This window comes from Ursus maritimus, unplaced genomic scaffold, assembly GCF_017311325.1.
Source record: "Ursus maritimus isolate PB19 unplaced genomic scaffold, ASM1731132v1 scaffold_16, whole genome shotgun sequence".
In the NCBI taxonomy this organism is placed as follows: domain Eukaryota; kingdom Metazoa; phylum Chordata; class Mammalia; order Carnivora; family Ursidae; genus Ursus; species Ursus maritimus.
The window spans coordinates 60218739-60239071 of NW_024424008.1; the positions used below are offsets into that span (position 1 = coordinate 60218739).

The window sequence follows — 20333 nt, forward strand, 5'->3', positions numbered from 1 at the left end:
CTAATGGTTCAGTCTTATTAAATGGCTAATCAAGTATTTACTGAATTAACCACGCGCAAATTCATAAAAAGAAATGAAAAGCAGCATATAAAAATGTTTAAAAAGACTTATTTTGGGGGAGCTCCTGGGTGTCCCAGTTGGTTAAGCATCTGCTCAGGTCATGATCCCAGGACCCCGGGGTCAGGCTGCCTCCTCCGCATGGAGTCTTCTTCTCCCTCTGCTCCCCCCCTTCATGTTCTCTCTCTCTCTTTCTCTCTCTCTCTCAAGTAAATATATAAAATCTTTCAAAAAACCCCTCCATCCTCATATCCATATATTCAGTGGGTGTCACTATAGTGCTTCTACGTGCCAGGCATTGTGCCGTAAGCCAAGCACTAGGGATTCGTTCACAAATACAGTGGCGTCTCAGGACTCAGGACGTCACACTCCAGAGGGAGCATGATTATATAACACAGCAAGGTAAGCTCAGGATGCCAGGGGGTCACAGCTAAGTGGAGCTAAACGAGCCTAAGGTAGTCGGAAAGGACTGACCTGAGAAAGTGACCAGCTATCCGAGAGTCATCCGCTCACACATGTAGCTACTGTCCTCTCCATGGAATTGAGCTTAATATATGAGATCAGACTTGTAAGTTTCATATTTCAATTGGTAATGAAACATGTTCGTAGTGACCAATTGTTCCCCTGACTCTTTCAAATGTGCTATGGTAGGTAAATATAATAACTTAATACTTTTAATTAATTGAAGCTGATGTTTTCATTTAAAAATAATCAAAGGGTGTAAGCAAAGAGATCAAACACAGCAACTGCTAAGTGGACATGATATTCTGAAAAGGCCTGTATTGGCTAAAATGTCTACAGATCTCCCTGGATTGTCTGTCCCTTTGGACAGAGCAAGGCAAACTCAATACTTGATGGAAAGACCACTACATTTTCTTCTATTTAGATATTATTAACCAGAGAACCATAAATGTATACTTTTTGTAAACATATAGAAAACTAAATTAAAAATAATAATTCTGTATATTAACACCAAAGAAAAATAATCACTAACTGCGCTTTGGCATTGTGTCCTTCAAGGTCTTCTGTATGTGGTGGTTCTCCTGAGATTGTAACCATGGTCCCCATTCTATTGTACAAATGGCCACATACTGAAAGTCTCCAAATCATGTTGTTCAGTACTTATACCCTCTTCTGCCTCACAGACAGCACACTGGTTTCAGTCCAATGACTTAACAGACTCTTACTAACACTAAGTGAAAATTTTCCCTTTGAAATAAAACAAACCATAAAGTGTAACAGAGGTGAAGACATTGCTGTTTTGAAAATTAAAAAAAAAAAATTAGCAACACTTGCCTCTGAATAAAATATCCACACTTGGGTTTCTAATCTGTGATTTTATCACTTCTATAAAATGAGGTTTATTTGCACAGTCACTTATGTTTTCATGACATATACTCATTATCAGATTTTGTGACAAGAAGCATCAAATGCTAAGAGCGTGTGTTTATTATATATGCATACAGCAGATTCTAATGTATATGCTGTACGTATATATAACAAGACGGAAAGTCATTTACAAAGTTGTTCTGTTATGAAGAATACACACACTGTATCCTTATTTTTGCTGTATTTTATTTTCAAAAAAGAAATAGATTCATAGGTAGTATTGGGCAAAAATATGTACCTGAAAGTTTATTATTTCTTACTTTGAAGGTAATGAAAAACAACATTGCGTTACAAAGTATACACGCTACTGTGTCACCCTATTTTCCCTTTGTTAAGCTCTGTGTGTGTCTGTACCTGTACATGTTGTCCGTATGCACACACGTGGTGGCACTTGTACTAATTGTTACTCTAGTCTTCAAATTGTTCAACTCACTTTTTAATTTTTTGATTTTAATTTTTAATTTTTTAGGTTTATGTATTTACTTTGGGGGGGAGGGGGCAGGGAGAGAGGGAGAGGGAGAATCTCAAGCAGACTCTCTGCTGAGCACAGAGCCTGACTCAGGACTGGATCCCACGGCCCCCTTCCCCCCCCCCAAGATCATGACCTGAACTGAAACCAATCCTAATGGACTGAACTGCCCAGGCGCCTCTCAACTCACTTTTTTAAAACCAGTTGTTGCTACTCTGCATTATGTGACTGGGCGGCAAGTCACAATGTGAGTAGAGACGGTTATTTGGGCCAACTAAACTAAATAAACCTCTACCAAGAGCGGTAACAAAAGAAGTGCAATAACAAGGGGGATAGTCTGAAATTCAGTGTAGAGTGGGATATGCATGGTCCTGTCAGCAGCTACACTGATCTCTCAGGAAATTTTAATCACCTTTATACATATCATAAATGATGTTTGTTCATTCTTTTTCTTCCCAGAAACACCAGCTCTTTTCCAACCTGCCTATTGTCAAAAGACTTGGTCTGCAGTCTGAAAATACATGGTTGAGATGATAAGTTGAGTATTTTTTGCTGGAAGTAAGAGTTCTCGATGGAAAATAGTGAGCAAAATTACATACAATAATGGGTTCTATGAACAGCAACTCAAGTAGCAATACAGCATTTCCTGTCTAGGAAATGGTTTCTTAGTGTGTTGGGTGTGGGAAAGGAACTGCATTTCGCTATATACATGAATGATTAACAGTGCTGCTAGAATTCTTTCTAAAACATAAATATAATTATGCCATAAACTGCTTAAAATGGTTCTTGCTGTCTTCTTGCCCAGAATAAAAACCACAGTCTTCATCCTAGCTCACCAGGCAGTCTGAAGTCTCCTCCCTGCTTCTGCACAGCCATCTGCACCTCCCCTCAATCTCCCACTCTACTGACCCCCTCACCCCCAGCTCTGCCCCCACGTTCCTGCCTCATTACTACTCCCCAGAGATGCCCATACACATTTACACCTTTTCCTATGATGCTCTTTTGTCTGCCTGGAATACTTCGGTCTCTCTTTACAGTATGGTAAAATCTCATGCATCTTTCAAGACCCAAGTGGATTATCGCATAATTTCTGAATCTTCCTGCAACACCTTCTGTGGTGGGGAGGATGAAAGGAAAGAGGAAGGGAATAGGGAAGGGGTTCGTACAAAAACAGTGATTTCCCATATCATTCCTTGACTAGAACTTCCAAATATCTGCACAGAGCCTGGAGGTACACTCCTCCAGGACAAACACGGTACCTACCTTAACATGGCTATCAGCCAGGACTGGTAGATCTAGGCTCCTCTAAACAACTGATTATTTCAAAAAATCACTCAGCTAGTTCCATCAATTCCATAAATAAGTCATTATTGGAGGTTGAGGACATCTTTTTTTACATCTAACTAGAATACTTTTTTTTTTCCCCCTACTATGACGCTGGGTCTTGTGTAAGAAAACAAAATAACATAAACAAACAAACAAACAAAAAAACAGAGAGACTTTCTACGTACATAGAAAAAAATTCTTGAACTCAGAACTGTTGGCTCAAGTCAGACAGAGGCCTGTCGTAATTGACATTCTGCCTTAAACAGTCTGCCTAGACTTCAATTAATTTAATTTCTCAACTAAATATTACTAAATAATGCTTTAAGGAGCATTTTTCATGACTAGAGATTTTCCTATATTCATGAATTCAAAATATTCACAACTTTTATTTTTATTTATTTATTTATTTATTTATTTATCATTATTGTTTAGAGAGAGACAGAGAGGACACAGTAGGGAGAGGCAGACAGAAAAGGAGAGAGAGAATCTTAAGTAGGCCCCAGCTCAGTACAGAGTCCAACACAGGGCTTGATCTCCTGACCCTGAGATCATGACCTGAGCTGAAATCAAGAGTCTTAACCAACTAAGCCACCACGGTGCCCCTGATTCACAATTTTTAAAGTTTTTTGATAAACTGTGATAAATAGATTTTCAAATTATACCAATTTAAAAGGCCTCAGACACCCTGAATGACTTAAAACTCTCTTCATCTTTTTTTTCTTAATAATATCTTTTTATTATGTTAGTCACCATACAGTACATCCCTAGTTTCTCTTCATCTTTACCACCAAAATTAGCTAATTTATTATGTAAAACTGTACAGCTCACTTTAATTTGGCTTTCTTTGATTAGATATATTTTATATTTTGTTTACTCAATTTATTTATTCCAATGTGAATTATCTGTCATATAGTTCTCATCAGTTCTTTTCAATGTGAATGAAAGACGTGTTTATCTTTGTGTCTACACGTATCTACCATGCCTTATCCAACATGACTGTACGAGGTATTTCCCTAATATTTGTGTTTGTTTTAATGTGTATTTGTTCTAATGTTTAAAAAATTACAAATGAGGGGCGCCTGGGTGGCACAGCGGTTAAGCGTCTGCCTTCGGCTCAGGCGTGATCCCAGCGTATGGGATCGAGCCCCACATCAGGCTCCTCCGCTGGGAGCCTGCTTCTTCCTCTCCCACTCCCCCTGCTTGTGTGTCTTCTCTCGTTGGCTGTCTCTATCTCTGTCGAATAAACAAATAAAATCTTAAAAAAAAAATTGCAAATGAAGTGAAATGACAATCTTCATGGACAAAGTGGATAAATTTGATCAAATGAATTATTTTAAGAGCATTCACTTTTCATTGACCACACAAAGCAGAAGGTACTGGTTCATGACCTGGCACCATCCTACATCTATCTGGTATCACAGTCTGCTCTTAATTTTAATCATCATTATGGATACAGAATTTTAGTTTACAGCAAACTGAATTAAGATTCAAGATGGTCTTGATGTTTCCAAACAAGTTAAAATTTAAGAGTATATTTGTAAAATCTTTCATTTAGAAGTTTTATTTTTTTTAAAGATTTATTTATTTGAGAGAAAGAGAGAGAGAGAGCGCTTGAGGAGGGAGAGGCAGAGGGAGAGAAACTCAAGCAGATGCCTCGCTATGCATGGAGCCCGACTCCGGGTTCCATCTCAGGACCCTGAGATCATGAACTGAGCAGAAACCAAGAGATGCTTAACCAACTGAACCATCCAGGCACCCCTAATTTAGAATTTTTAAAAATGCATTATGGAGAGGCTGGTTTATAGCAATTCATGTGAAAAAAAGGAAAAAACAGAGTGTTAAGTTTTAACTGACTGTGAACTTAACATGAATAGACTAGCTAATGTTGTAACTGACTAAAACCCAAAGAATTTGGGGCTATACTTTATATGAAGAATGTCTAAATAACTAGAATTAATATTCTCTCTGAGCTCATGTCAGATCATGACCATGAATGCCAAAAATGTAGAGTTTAGTTCTGGACAGATCATAACAGGAGAATGGGGTTAATTCAGGCCAATATATTTTAATGAAATTATGATAAATCCAGAGGCTATTCAGAATGCCAGAGCTTAGATGTTAAAGGTCTTAGAAATCAAGTTATATAAGGAAATGATATTTAGCTTGGAAAAGTGTGAAGGGGACGTGTGATAAGTTTTTCAAAAATGTGAAGGGTTTGAGTCACACAGCAAAGCTAGACTTGTGTCGTGTTATTCAATTCTGGCTAAGAATCAGTTGTCGTAAATATGCAAACAAGAAATAAGCTCCTGGGACCTCTGGGTGGCTCAGCCGGTGAAGCATCTGCTTTCTGCTCAGGTCATGATCTCAGGGTCCTGGGATCGAGTGCCGCATTGGGCTCCCTGCTCAGTGGTAATTATGCTTCTCCCTCTCCCTCTGCCCTTTCCCCCTGACCGTGCTCTCACTCTCTCTGTCTCTCTCAAATGAATAAATAAAAAATCTTAAAAAAAAAAAAAAAAAAAGAAGAAGAAAGAAGCTCCTCCCTCTCTTGTTTCCTTCCTATCACAACCCATCAGTAAACAATTATAGAGTAGGGAACAGAAATGTTCCAGGCACTGTGACAGGCCCCCAGAGCAGAGGCATAATAAGTTATCATCCTTGATCTCAAGGAACCTACAGTCTACTGGAGTCAACAGATCATCTATCCACCTACTTAGCTACCTACCCACCTGGTATAAATCATTTTCCAAAGCATACACAAAATACAGAAAGTACTAAACAGGAAATGTGAGTATTCAGGGAGCCTGGGTGGCTCAGTCATTAAGCATCTGCCTTCGGCTCAGGGCATGATCCCAGAGTCCTGGGTTCGAGCCCCACATCAGGCTCCTCCACTGGGAGCCTGCTTCTTCCTCTCCCACACCCGCTGCCTGTGTTTCCTCTTTTGCTGGCTGTCTCTCTCTCTATCAAATAAATAAATAAAATCTTAAAAAAAAAAAAAAAAGGAAATGTGAGTATTCAAGCAAAAGCTGACCAACATCTGCACTGAATGGGACATTGACTAGATTTTTAAATTAATGGCCCCTATGTCTTTATGCTCCTCTCCTAAAATGATGTGTATAGTCTTACAAGGTATATTTACCCAAAACATGTTTATGCCATATTTAATATATGCCTATCATATATTATTTATATCATATATATGATTTCAGAAAAATCAAGGATATAAAAACAAATCAAAACGTTTAAAATGCGGAGTAATGTAACTGAACAGTAAAAATGAAACTGAGCTCCCTAGTTATCAGAGGAAAAAGACAAACATTTCGATGTATAAATTTTCCATTAAGAAAGGAAGAAGAAAAAGAATCTCTTAATTTAAATCTCTGGAGCAGAGAAGTGGTAAAATGCCCTTCAGTCTTGCCTGGCAAAGACTGTGTATGTAGTTGAAAATTCAATAATTTAACCAAGGGTATATTTCCAAAGAGGGAGGGCTGCAGGGTTCCAGCAACAAGCAAATTGTGAAATTTACTGCTGAAGGTACAATGGAGACAATCAAAAACTGGCAGGAGCAACATTATACAGTTGACTCCAGCCTCCTGTTTTCACAAGTTTTCTGGTTTCATGAACCTGGAGAAGTGGAAAGAAGCAGTGTCTGAACAGATGGGATTCTCCCGAGTACGCTTACTAGTCCACCTGGCATCCCAAATGGGTTTTATTCTGCTTTGAAAGTGGATTGTATCGGCATTTCCCAGGTACTCTGTCAGCAGAAACGACATGGCATAAGAACCTAGAAGTTCTCTTCTACCAGATTCGCATTTATCCAAGTGCTATCTGGCCAGCACCATGTATGCTAATTTGCATGAACAGTCCCACTTTCTTCCTCACAGGACTGTTTCCCTCTTACTTACGCCGTCCCATACTTGAATCTAATGGAAACAAACAGGGAAAACACGTGCCTAGGATAAGGAAAATATGTAACATTTAATTTTGGATCTTTTACCTCATTGCCTGCATATCCTCTCCTTGATTTTCTCTAAAGTAACACATAAGATAGTCTTAGCTATCCTAAGGATTCCCCAAACATGAGCAAAGGGAATATTCATCACATACTGCTCATTCATTTATTCAAAGACATTTATTGACTTACTTTGTGCCAGGCATTGGGAAGGTTATCAGGATGTATCACTGAAGGCAGATGAAGCCCTTGGTTTTAGGATGTAGGGATGCAGGGAATGTAGATGACAAATAAGTAAACAAGTGGAAATACTGATTATAGATTGTGATAAAAGCAAAGATGATCATAAGGTTGGTAATGCAACACAGAGTAGCTAAAATTTGGGAAGGAAAGGGTTTACTCTAAAGAGGCTGGTCAGGAAGGCTTCTCTGAAGTGGTGATTTTGACTTGAGTCCTGAAGGTTCAGAAAAAGCCAGTGAAGCAAATAACCGGATTGGAGGATTCTGAAAAAAAAAAAAAAAAAAAAAAAAAAAAAAAAAAAAAAAAAAAAAAAAAAAAAAAAAAAAAAAAAAAAAAAAAAAAAAAAAAAAAAAAAAAAAAAAAAAAAAAAAAAAGAAAAAAAAAAAAAGAAAGAAAGAAACAACAAGTACAAGACATAGAGAAAAGAAAGGGTTAAAGCATGTTAGAGAACCAAAAAGAAGACGGAGGGGACTCTGGTGGTGGACAAGGCAAAGAGGTGAGTGAGAGGCAGATCACGCAGGAGCGTGGGAGAGTCCCGATTTTCTTCTAAGAGAATAAACACCTTGGGAAGGCTCCAAGTAAGGAAGAGATGGTCTCTGAGTCTTAAGTTCCGAGGAGCCACACTGGCTCCAGGATGTCAAGTGGATGGAGAGAAGGCGAGTCGGAGCAGGAGGATAATTCTGAAACCACCAGAAAAGGACCACTGACTAGAGTAAAATGCTGGGACAGAAACAGAGGAAGTGAAAATACTTGTAACACATGGCGGTGATGTCCTTCGGTCAGATGGTGAGTGACAAACAGGAAAAAAAATACGTAGAAAGTAAGAGGAGCAAGAAAGCAGATGACAAAAATATAAGAACTAGTGGTCTGACCACTAGGGACTGACAGGAAAGGTAGGTGAGGACAACAAATGGGAGAACTTGGAAAGAGAGAAAATGCAGACCTCCTGTCCAAGCTCAAATTCGGTCCAGGAAGAGCAAAAGATTTGAGCCAATGTATCCACGCAAAGCAGCTGTCAAAGAATAACTCGTTCAAATAAACAGTACCGAAAAAAAAAAATAAATAGAAGTTCCTAACAGACATAAGAAAATAAATCCCCAAAGAGTTAGTGTTATGACTATAATGTCTAAAATCAAAAAGGTACTAGAAAAAATGTGGGATAATATATTTATACTTTTAAGGTTAGGAATACCTTTGTAAGTATAGTCAAAAACCTAGAAGCCATAAAGAAAATAACTCACGGATCTGACTACATAAAAATTTAACATGTCTGTATGATAAAAGGCATTGTAATGGGGCTGGAAGCCAAAGGCACAATAGGAAAATAATCTGTAAGGCAGACAACAAAGGGTTAACTTTTACCGTGCATAAAGCACTTCCACAAATGAAGAAGAAAATGCTGGCAAAGGAGGAGAACACAAAAGAAGGACACAGATCCTATAAATATAAGAAAATATTCTCAGGCTCACTATTAATAAGAATTATGCAAATTAAAGGAGCAATTAGATGTCATTTCCACCCATCAAGACAAGTGAAGATTCAAGGGACATAATGGCTTAGTGTCGGCGGGTCACAGAAAAACAATTATTCTCACATTTTGGTGGTTGTAAATTTAAGTAACATTTTGTTTTTGAGGAGAAGAAATTGACAGTATCTATTAAAAACAAAAACCCACATTATTTGATAGAGTAAATTTCATTACCAGGAATTAGTCCCACAGGAATGTTCACACAGGTACACAAATAGTTTTTCTGCTATTCTGTTTGTCATATCAAAAATGTGGAAACAACATAAATGTTGATCCAGACGGTACTAAGTACGTTTATCACAGTAACTGCACGGTGACATATCATGTAGCAGTGAAAGAAAATGAGACAGCTCTTATGCACTGATTTGTTACGGTATGTGAGATAAACCGTTAATAAGATGTAAGCATAGAGTGATCATTCGTATTTATTTTTAGATCTATATTAGCATCATATGTTTTTGATACTCTTTTGTCTCCCTACTGGGGTCTGCACTGTTATTACCTCTAAGTGGTAGGATTACAAAATACTTTGGCTTTTTAAGATTTTTGAATTATTTGAAATTTTTACAAGCACATGTTCGTGAAAAAAAGACAAAAACAGGAAAAATGGGAAGAACACAAGGGCATAATATATTTGAAGTTACTGGTGAAAAACTGCTTATTTTAGAAGAAGCATATAAGCAACAAAAGTAAGACAACGCTACCTCCAGCCGATTGTGTACTTTCTCCTGCATCTGGAGAAATACAGTCGTTTATTCAAGGAAAGTACTCAATCTCACATTTTCTTTTTTTACCATTTATTTCTAAGATAACTTTTTATTTGTGATTCTAGTAGTTTTATTAAGTCAGAGACAAGTGATGGCTCTATGAAGATGGAGCAACTGTGACTGGGGCGATGTTCCTTAGGAAAACAGTCAACACTGTGTTTCTTTGGAACCCAAAAACATGTCAAAGAAAACCTGAAAGAAAATGCCTCAGAGCTAAGCCAATCTTATAGTGAAGCACTTGGGAAAATATGTTTTGAACAGGTTATTCTGAAATCAAACACTACTCCTATAAAAAGAAGTAAAATACGTAGGTTGGCCAACTGATGAAGGAACTGACACTGTTTGCATAACACTTAAAAGAGTCATTTAATCATTTTTACACCTGGTGGTATTCACGACGCGGCTTCGGCAGTAGAAAGTAATGGGGGTGCCATCAATTAGGATGAGAATTCTCTCATTTCTGTGCTGCACTGCAAACTGCACAGAAGAATCCACACCATCCAATGTGAAACGCAATACATATCCGCGGGGGTGAATCACAGTTGTTAAAGTAGAGAGGTGGCTTTGAGAAAAACATCTTTCTATTCAAATGAAGAGCTGCCTGGCTGCTGTCACACTGAGTGATGGGTATCTCGCGGATACTGTGCGTGCAAGCTGCTACGGTATGAATGGCAGGTAAAACTGACTTTAATATCTGATGGCCTGGGTACTTTACGGTTAGGCAAATCCTCATAACTACAAATCTTCTGTTTCTCCACATATAAAATGATGATGATAATAGTAACACCTGCTTTTCAGAGTTGTGTTAGACTTCCTGTAACTCCCAGGAGACTGGGGCACACAGACAGCCCCCTCCTGGAGTCACTACTATCACCAGAGGAGCAATGAGCCTCCAAGACCAGGAAGTTGGCAGCAAAGCCAACTATTAAAGAGACAATGAAGACTGAGGAGTAACAATTGGATTTGCAAATTTGTAAGTCACTGATGACCTTCAAGAACAGTGTTCCAGGAGTGGGGATAGTGAGGGAAAAGATAAATCATGATAAAAATAGAAGGAGCTGATGTGAAATGTGTGGAAGTCGGATAGTAAGAGAAGTTATAAAAATAATAGGAGGACAGTCTAAGAGGCAGAGGACCAAGCCAAGCACTTTTCCAGCCAGGACACACTGATTATTTTCTACGTCAAGAGACAAAGCTAATGGAGATGGATTTTATGGAAAGATTCCTGGTTCCAAGGACAAAATCCAACCGGCTTCTAAAATGATGAAAGTAGGGAATGAAGTACTGTTTGTTTGTTTCTAATTTATGTGTAGCTCTTTTCAGGCTGTGGTCCTGGGCCTTTTTTCGTGACTGGGATTCACTGAGAAGTTGTCCAAAAGTTTAGACTGTCTCTTTGTAAACACACACACACACACACACACACTGCTTAACAACACAAAATTTTGCTTTTAATTAAGAGAATTTATCAACCTCTTTAATCCAACCATCCATGAACAAATTCTCTCTGAATCGTCCACAAATCCTAGATACAGTTATCCTCTCTTAGGACTTGGAACTACTTCTGAAAAATACAATTTAGACTTGTGTATATAAATTTAAATTAGCAATGAGAGGTCAATGAGAGTCAATTTCAATGAGAGGTCAAAAATATTCCTGTGAAATATCTACAGAGGTGTTCAACACATAAACTGCTTTCTCAAAATATAAACAGAAAATATAACTCTTCCAAAATTAAGATCAACTCAAAAATAAATGCTCCATATGACACAAAAAATGTTAACACAACTAAATTTAATTGAATTCTAACTGCATTGTGCATATTTTCCAAACACTTTTCTAATATTCATAAAATTCACGTGTGGTACATGTTATTTTCCTATGTTATCAGATTTAGAAACTGAGTGTTAAGTATCTTACCCACTATCAGATTGAAAATTCAGGTCCATCTGGTTCAAAGTCCAGAGAAGAGTCTTTCTCCACCTCTAAGTAAAACATAAAAATATTCTAGGCCACTATATACAAAAGAGTATCATCAATAGAATCTACATGGGGTTAATAAAAGCTGCGTGTCTTAAAAATCTGGTCAAAATGCAAAAGAACACTCTAAAGAGAAGAAAAGCCTGATGTTAAAGATCAATTATCCTTGCAATTCATTATTTAAATTCTGCAGGCTTTGACAAGGTTTTCCACTATTTACTTGAAATGCTCCTCACCTCTTGACTCCTGTGAAATTACTCTTGTCTCATTTTCCTCTGAATTTCCTGACCCATCGTCCTTGTCTCCTCTCTCTCCCTGCTCCTCTAAGTACAGGTACTTCCTAGGATGTTGTCCTCAGCATCTCCTCACTGTTCTTGCTTTCTTGGGTGGTCTCAACACCTCCATGGCTTCAGGCACCACCAAATGCTTGCCTTCGTTGCACAATGAGCTCAGCAGCTGCAAACACACCTGCCCCGCTGTCTACAGCAGAGCTCCATCTGGGCATCTCTTCAACCCTCAAAATCCGTATTTCCGCTAATCTCACCTCCCACATTCAGAGCTGCTTCTCCTCCTGGAGGTCCCGTCAGTGGTACCAATACCAAGTCATTTGCCCAGGCCAGAAATCAGAGAACTCATCTTGAATTCTTAGCACACTTCCTTTCTCCTCACCCACAAAAACATCCAACCCACCGCTAAGTTCTGTTTTTTTTTTTTTTTTTTAAGATTCTATTTATTTATTTGCCAGAGAGAGAGAGAGAGCACAAGCAGGGGAAGCAGCAGAAGCAGAGGGAGAAGCAGACTCCCTGCTGAGCAGGGAGCTCAATGTGGGACTTGATCCTAGGACCCTGAGATCATGACCTGAGCCGAAGGCAGACGCTTCACCGACTGAGCCCCCCAGCTGTCCCCACCTAGGTGTACTAAGTTCTGTCAACAATTCTGTATTCTTGGATCTGTACGCTTTTCTCTCCTCAGGGCATCTACTTTTCTTTAAGTGTGTATCATCCTAAACTGTATGACTTCAAGACTCCACTGACTTGCCTTTTCTTCCATGTCATCCCCAATTTGTTCTCCTTTCAGCAACCAGCCTATTCTTCGTAAAATATAAACCTGATTATGTCATTGTTGTAAGTCCCCTTTTTATTCAGAAGAGTCCCCTTACAGCAACTACAAGATCCTCTGTGGATCGGCAGACCTTCCCCCCGGCACACCTCTCCTTCCCCTCGCACTCGATGCTACAGCCAGACCAAACCCTCTTCAGGGGCTCAAATACACCTGGCTCTCCCACACCTTAGGGCCGTGTCCCGTGTGGCTCCCCAGCCAGGCATGCTTCCCTTCCTTCCTCTTTTTCAAATGACTCAACTAGAGCCTTAACACCCAGATCCACCTCACCTGGGATGCCAGGCCACATCTGGCGCTACTCCTGTGTTCATCTCTGTCCTAGCACTCTGCTTCTTTGTCAGGGTCCTTTGTCTCACTGCCACTTAGTAAACCAACTCATCTGTCTTTCCACTGGGCAATCAGCTCCTTGAGGGCAGCAACTATCCCTACATGTTCTCGTACCCTCGTTTCTAACACAGGGTCATTTTTAAATGCAGTTGCCCTTGATAAATAGGTTTAATGAATAAATGGTTACATTCATTACCTAATCTAGTGAATGGATGGAAAAATTCATTACATAATATGACTTCAGCCTTTGCTATATCACTCACTGTCATATGATTAATGAATAAGTTGCCCAGAAATGTCTTGCCCTATTTTCTTCAAAACACTGCAAGTAAATTAGGAAAAAAGATAAATGGTAATTTTTTCTTCTTCCTTAAGTAGCCTCAGTTTGGGTGTATTTTTCACACCCAATGGACTCCTCATAAAACAACTTAGGATAGTGGTTAGAAGACCAGAGGTCAAACCCTGGCTTGCAGCTTAGCAGCTACCTGGTCTCTGGCAGGTCAAGTGACTCCTTTGAGCTGAAGCCGGCTTAACTACCAAATACAGATGGTCTTTTCAGAGTCTCCTTCTCAGACCAGTTTGAGGTCGAATAAAATCATGTATATGAAAGCAGTGTAAAAACTAGGTGTCATCATAAAATGTAAGGTGTGTTGTATTTATTCTTCATTTTAAATTTCCAAACAATAATAAAATTATGTAAATAAGATCTCTAAGTATTTTTTAATGCCACAAAGTAAAAATCTCCCTCTTTGGGAAATAAACAATACTTGGAATAATATGGTTGAAAACAAGGTTTAAGGAATTTTTCTAATAGTTTTATGAAAGCTTAATCCTGTGAAAATGTTGAAATACAGCAATGGAAATTACGAACCATCCTATCACTTAAGATAGGGTCAAACTATAGGAATATGATTCATCTTCGTCAATAATCTCAAGATGGAAAATTAAGAGGGAGAGAGAAAGATCATCAAAGAATTATTTCAAATCAACAGAGATTTTTGCTAACAACTCAAAATAAAGAAACCTAAGGACAATCAGGTAGGGTCGTATCATTCATTTCCGTAAGAAATAATCCAAAGTCAAACAGTATTTAATTCTTATATTCTTCTAACAACTCTGCAGGTCAAACTATCAGAAATTTATTTCTAGCATGTTTAAGATTATTATAGCAGCCCAACGTAAACTCTTAGAATGTCTTTTCAGGGCTAAGAGACAGTATCATTTAACACCCTTAAATTCAATGAATTTTTATTAAGTACTTACTGTATAAGTGGAAATGCCTACAGAGCCTACTGGATATAGTGGCCCATTTTCAATATATTTAGATTAACTAAACATGTATATCTTACAGACCAGCCTACTTTTACAAGTAGCACTCATCTTGGATATTTAGAATTGACAAAGAAACCGGCCACAAACAGAACTATTATTTAACTCTAAAAAGAACACCTTTTTCACCATCATGAGGGTATAATACATGTTCTATTTGGGATTGTTACAACTTTCCAATCCACCATTTTTTAAACCGCTAAATAGACAGGCTTAAGACAGAAAAAAGAGAGTAAGATTAAGACATCATTAAAAAAAAAAGTATTAACCGAATGGTCCTTCCTATGCAAGTTAAAAAAGTTGAAAATATGTCATAAGGTTCTTTTATTATTTCACCAAAGTTATAATACAGTACTTGATCTGTTTTATTATGCATTTCCTATTGCCCGTCTGAAATTTAAGAGTCATTTCAGAAACTGAATATTTGTGGATTACGTTGCAAAGGTACTGTCTTACCGAAGGAAGGATTTCTGATGCAACTGGACTAAACTAATAATTGTAATGATGCAAATATTTTTATCTTTGAAAACATTTGGTGACAGACTACTTTAGTATTTTGGTTATTATTTATGGTCAAATTTAATATACAACATCATCCAAAACAGAATATCTCCATTCATTAACTACTGAAAATATAAGAAAACAGCACGTTTTCAGATTGCCTCAAATGTTTTGCAAAGGACATATCCAATTTAAATAGCATGTGTGTTTGTAAGGATAGCTAATTTGGTCAATTGTATGGCCTTTTATCAAAGAGCACTGCCATATTGAATTTATTTATAAAATATCCATTTTGCTATACCCCATCCTTTGGATGAACCACAACAAAGGAAGGTATACTTTTAATTACATTTTGAAATTTGAACACATAGGCTATTTATTACACCTAACTTTTTACCATTATTTTAATAGATCATAATTTTATATTATCTGTATTTCTTATAATTTCAATTTTATATTGAGCCAAGTGTGACTTTCCAATAATGTGAACAGTTTAAAAGGAAAGCAGTATTAATAGTACACAAATATCATTAAAGATAAGACAAAACATAAGCTGAAATTATTTTTCCTCTCTCAGGAAGTTGGGATTTATACCGAAAGTGGTAAGTTCGAGTAAATCAGGTCTAGACTTACATCATATGCAAACTGTATACACAGAACGTTTAGATTGCCCAAAGTATTCTTAGAGTGCTAAATTGATTCTGAGGCAAAAGAAGCAGCAGGAAACTACATCTGTCCAACAGATGACCAGTGCTCGTCATTCTTCAATCTGCTTTCTGTCTTGTGAGCGTACACAGCCTGCCTCATGGCCCTTATTCCCAGACAGACTGGATCCTGCACTCTGACTGGGACCCACTGCAGGTCAGTCACAGTTACAATAAACCTAGCCAGTCATAGCTTATGTCTTTATATTTCATCTAACGTGAAAAATTTAAAAATCCAGTCTGTATCACCCTGAGGAATAAGTTCCATGTTAATTTTCCAGAATACTATTTTTATTCTTTTGTACCCAAAGGCAGAGAGCTTGATAGATGAGTTTGCCTCATACTTAGTGCTTACATTTCACCTTTAATGGGACTGGAAAATCACACATGTATACGCTCCCAGTCAGTCCACTCAACAAACACCAATTCCCTGACCCACGCTCTCGGACAGTTCATTTTTTTCCCCCAATTCTGCTCAGAATTGTCTTAAGGATTTTTGGCATACTCATTTGTCAAAAACAAAACAAAACAAAACAAAAGTCCTTTTCTTCACTAGAAAACATTTTTCCTCATTTACAATTTATGTTTCTTTAAAAAATATTTTAAATGTATACAAAGTCAATTACTTGTGATTATGGAAAAATATGATATTGCGAACACTGTATTAATGCTTGGGTTCAAAATCAGTAGTCTCAAAGTTTACCTAGTTTCAACTTCCTCAATCCTAACGTGTTAAAGAATAACATATTATCTACATTTTGTACCTTCTACTTTTTCATTCTGTGTGCAGCTTCCTGTCAATTTCCCATGTGTACAGGTACTTTACCACTAACACTTTATATAATATTTTCATCACATAAATAAAATAATGTTCATTAACATTATCCTGAAGGAGATTAATAAATGATATGGAGGAAGAAAAGATCAGTGCTTTATAGTTTCTATAGCTGGGTCACAATATAAACTTTAGAATACCTAAGAATTTAATTTGTAAACACGAGATAACATAAAACTAATATATCTGCCACTTTCAAGAAAGCCTTTCAAAATTTAGTAATAAAAATTAATATTTAAATAGTAGTTTACTGTTGACAAAGTACCATCACATATATTTGGATCATGAGTTATTTTTAAACTTAGTAATGTTTTGTTGATAAAATCTCAGGAGAGACATGAAAAAACTACTTAAAAAATAAATATATTCAGGTACTAAGCAGAGTACTCTGCATCTAGAACCACTTGCAATATTGACATCCCTTTCAAAACTTGAAACACAAAACTAATAGCTGATAAAATCTGCAAAAATAACTATCCACAAAGGTAGCTCTAATTCATGTATGTTTCTGCTTAAAAGTAACTCCCTTCTGCTACAATGTAGATTTTATCATTAAATACAACAAATGATTTTTCCTAATTAAATAGTGCTCATAGTAACTACAGAATTCCCGCAAAGTACTACAATTGTGGTAGTTTACAAAATGTCAAATGCTTGGACCATCTTATGAAACCAAATTCTAAAATAAAGTAAAGTTGGATGCCAAAAATTTAGGGAAAGCGATCATGCTGTTAGATGACTTACTGGCAAATAAACATGAATTAAAATAATCAAATCAATGGAGCAGATTTCCTCCAAATATTTTAAAACTCCTTGTTTTCAATATCACTTACTTGCTCAGTATACTTTCTTGTACTGACAGGACTTTTAAAATTAAAATAGACTCTACTTGATATCATAAAAATGCAATTCAAATTAAACATTTTATTACTGCTATGCAAAATTTTATATAGAAACTATTCCTATATATCTTACATACTCTATGGCCATTATCTTAACACAAAAATTTTTGAACAGTAGTAAATTAGCATGTAAAGCTGAGGAGATATTTGAAACACGTATTTCAAGAGTGAAAATGCTACGTGAATGCTATTTGACTGATTACATTTTAGAGAGTTTCAAATTAATCTACCATTGATTATATTTTTTTACAGGAAGTTATCAGTATTTTGGTGAGGGAGCACGGCTCCGCTGCCTCATCACAGCATAGGTGAGGTCACCCATTCAGTTTCTGCGTGGGGGATGACAGATCAAGCTGGGCTGGTTCGTGAATTCAGGTGGATTGTGGACTAATGTGATTTGGCACCAAGGTAAGGATTCATGGAGTTCTATCCACAGGATATATGCATTACGTGATAGTAAGAGACATTTACAACCCAGAATATAAGAGCAGGGCAGCCTCAAGTGACATCACCAGATCATCTGCAGCGTCAACCAACCGTCTAGAATATATATCCTCCACACCAGCGCTCCCCTCTGCCTCACTCCCAGCAAGGCTCCCTGCACCTTCCCCAGTGTAGGAGAGCAAGTCTCCTCCTTAAAACCAAGACATATGCTTCCTCAAGTGAAAAGCAAATATGAAGAAACAAAGGAACAGAATAAAAAACTAGACAGAGTACAATTTGCACTAACTTGACATTCAGGTAACAGGAATACCACTGAAATGTTGCAGGAGAAATCAACCTGAATGATCCAGCCAAGAAATGAAAATAAATAAATAAATAAATAAATAAATAAATAAGGAAGGAAGGAAGGAAGGAAGGAAGGAAGAAGAGAAGGGAGAAAGACCAGCTGAATATTCCCGACACTAAATCTTGATTGTTTTTTTTTAAACTCTGACTTGCTCTGGAACCAGTCAACTGTGGGAATCTTGCATTTCTTTTAAAAACCATTTTTGAAATAATATAATAAAGGGAGGAGGGGAACTCTATTGTTTTATTTTAATTCTCTTCTAATTTATCCACAACTTATGTTTTACTTACAAGCATTTGTCACAGCAAAACTGTTGGCTGTCTCAATGTTGTCCACATGAGGTACCAAATTAAACGGAGCTTCCGACGCATTGGGGCTGGTGTTATGAAGAAAAATTGCTAATCGAAAAGCCGTGTATTCCTGATCTGTGTTTCGGATGAAGAGACCACCTATTAAAAACAGCAGGAAAAGCACATTCAGTGTTTCCTCTTGGAAATGCAATACCCACCCCCAAGCACTGTCAAATCCACTGCCATTCAGCAACACACACAATTAGGAAGCTCTCCCTGCCACATCTTGAGACTGCCCTTTGTCCCTAAGGTGCATGTTTAGTATTTTAGTCTTTAGGACAGCTCAGCGCTTCCCTGTCCCAATTTGTCATGATCACAATGACCTCTGAGACCATTGAGCGTGTTTTCCTCCCTCTCTTGCCCTCTCCATGATTTCCCAGCACACTGCTACATCAGCCAAGCTTGGGGCATTTCTAAGAGACATGCAGATGAACAGAAGAGAGGGTTTGCATTAAAATGCAGAAATAAAGGGATGTGGTGACACGCAGGGAAGAGGGGAATCGGAAAGGAGACATGAACTTTGTTTTCCTGCAGCTCCTGGCCTCAGCCTAATTAGCCCCGTTTTGTGCACAGTCCGCGAGAAACGATGCAGTGTTGAGGCTGGGCTGAGCTGGAAGAAATTCAATAGCTGCGTCCCATAAAAAGACAGGAGAGGAGAACAGCAAGGGAAACCAGGGATGGGTAGGGTCGCTGGCAGTGGAGTCCAACGGGAGGAATGCGGGCAAAAGACTCAAGAGGAAAACAAAATAAAAGGAGAGAAGGTTTTCGGGAAAGCGATCTAACTTTGGAATCGGTTAACCGGCAGCGAGCAAAGGCAGGGGGGTGTGGGTGGAAACGCTTTTTGCCCAGTGTCTTTCTGGAATGGTCAGAAAGCCGAGGAGTCCAGCATGGTTAGAAGTCTGTTTAAAATACAGAATAATAATTTTAAAGACCTCAACAAACTCGACATCTCTTCATGCTCTAGAGAAAGGAATGAGAGGAAATAGCACATTCAGTGTAATCAAACCTCACGGAGGTTTTTTTCCAACTTATTCCAACCCTACTTCAGTCGACTTGAACCAAAGGTGGCAGTGGGAACATGGGCAAGGAGGGACGGGTGGGCAGGGTGTGCATGCTTCAACTGAACCAGCACCAAAGAGGCAGTCATTGCACAGGGGCGAGGAGGAGGGAGAGGCAGAGGGGAAGGGAGCCGCCGAAGGTCTCCCCGAATTGCTCACTGGCAACTCATTTAACTCACTTTAGGATACCTGCCACAGACATCCACATGCACACCCCACCGGGCTGAGCTTACCTATCTGCACGCTGCTCGGAAAGGCTCCCATGGCGAGTCCCCAAAATCCAGAAAACAACAAGACAATCTGTCTGCAAATAATCCTCATCTTCTTTTCTCCTCTCCCTGGCGCGCGCTCTCTTTCTCTCACACTCTTCCTAAGGCTATTCAGAGAGGCATTGACGACGATGGCGCTAAAATTAAAAACCAAAAAAAAAAAAAAAAAAAAAAAAAAAAAAAAAAAAAAAAGAAAGAAAGAAAAGAAAAGGAAAAAAAGAAAAAAGGAAAGGAGAGAGGTGTGAGTGGTTGGTTATGACTGCTCCCCTTCAGCAATCCATCGCGAGCTGCCAGATTTTTCCCGCAGTCTCCATAGCCCTGAGAGCGGTTTCCTGTCCGGCTGCAAATGTTGCACATGCAGAAGATGGTGGTGGCGCGTCTAGTGGCTGCTCGCGGGGACGAGACATGCGCCCTGTCCTCGCCTCCCTCGCGCCCGGCCCGCCGCTC

At 38.3% G+C, this 20333-nt stretch overlaps 1 protein-coding gene across 5 annotated transcripts in view; it reads right to left on the reverse strand.

Annotated features, from left to right (window-relative positions):
- Positions 1-20090, reverse strand: part of GRIA4 (glutamate ionotropic receptor AMPA type subunit 4) — a 355639-nt gene extending 335549 nt beyond the window's left edge. For 4 of the 5 annotated variants that reach the window (XM_008690131.1, XM_008690132.1, XM_008690133.1 and 1 more), the window contains exons 1-2: positions 19851-20040; positions 18500-18658 (exon numbers count right to left, since the gene is read on the reverse strand). In XM_008690131.1, coding sequence (XP_008688353.1) covers positions 18500-18658; positions 19851-19938 — 247 coding nt within the window. In that variant the 5' untranslated portion in view covers positions 19939-20040. Of the gene's footprint in view, positions 1-18499; positions 18659-19850 lie in introns of all 5 variants that reach the window. The other variant, XM_008690134.1, reaches the window with a different exon arrangement.
- Between the last annotated feature and the right edge of the window lie 243 nt (positions 20091-20333).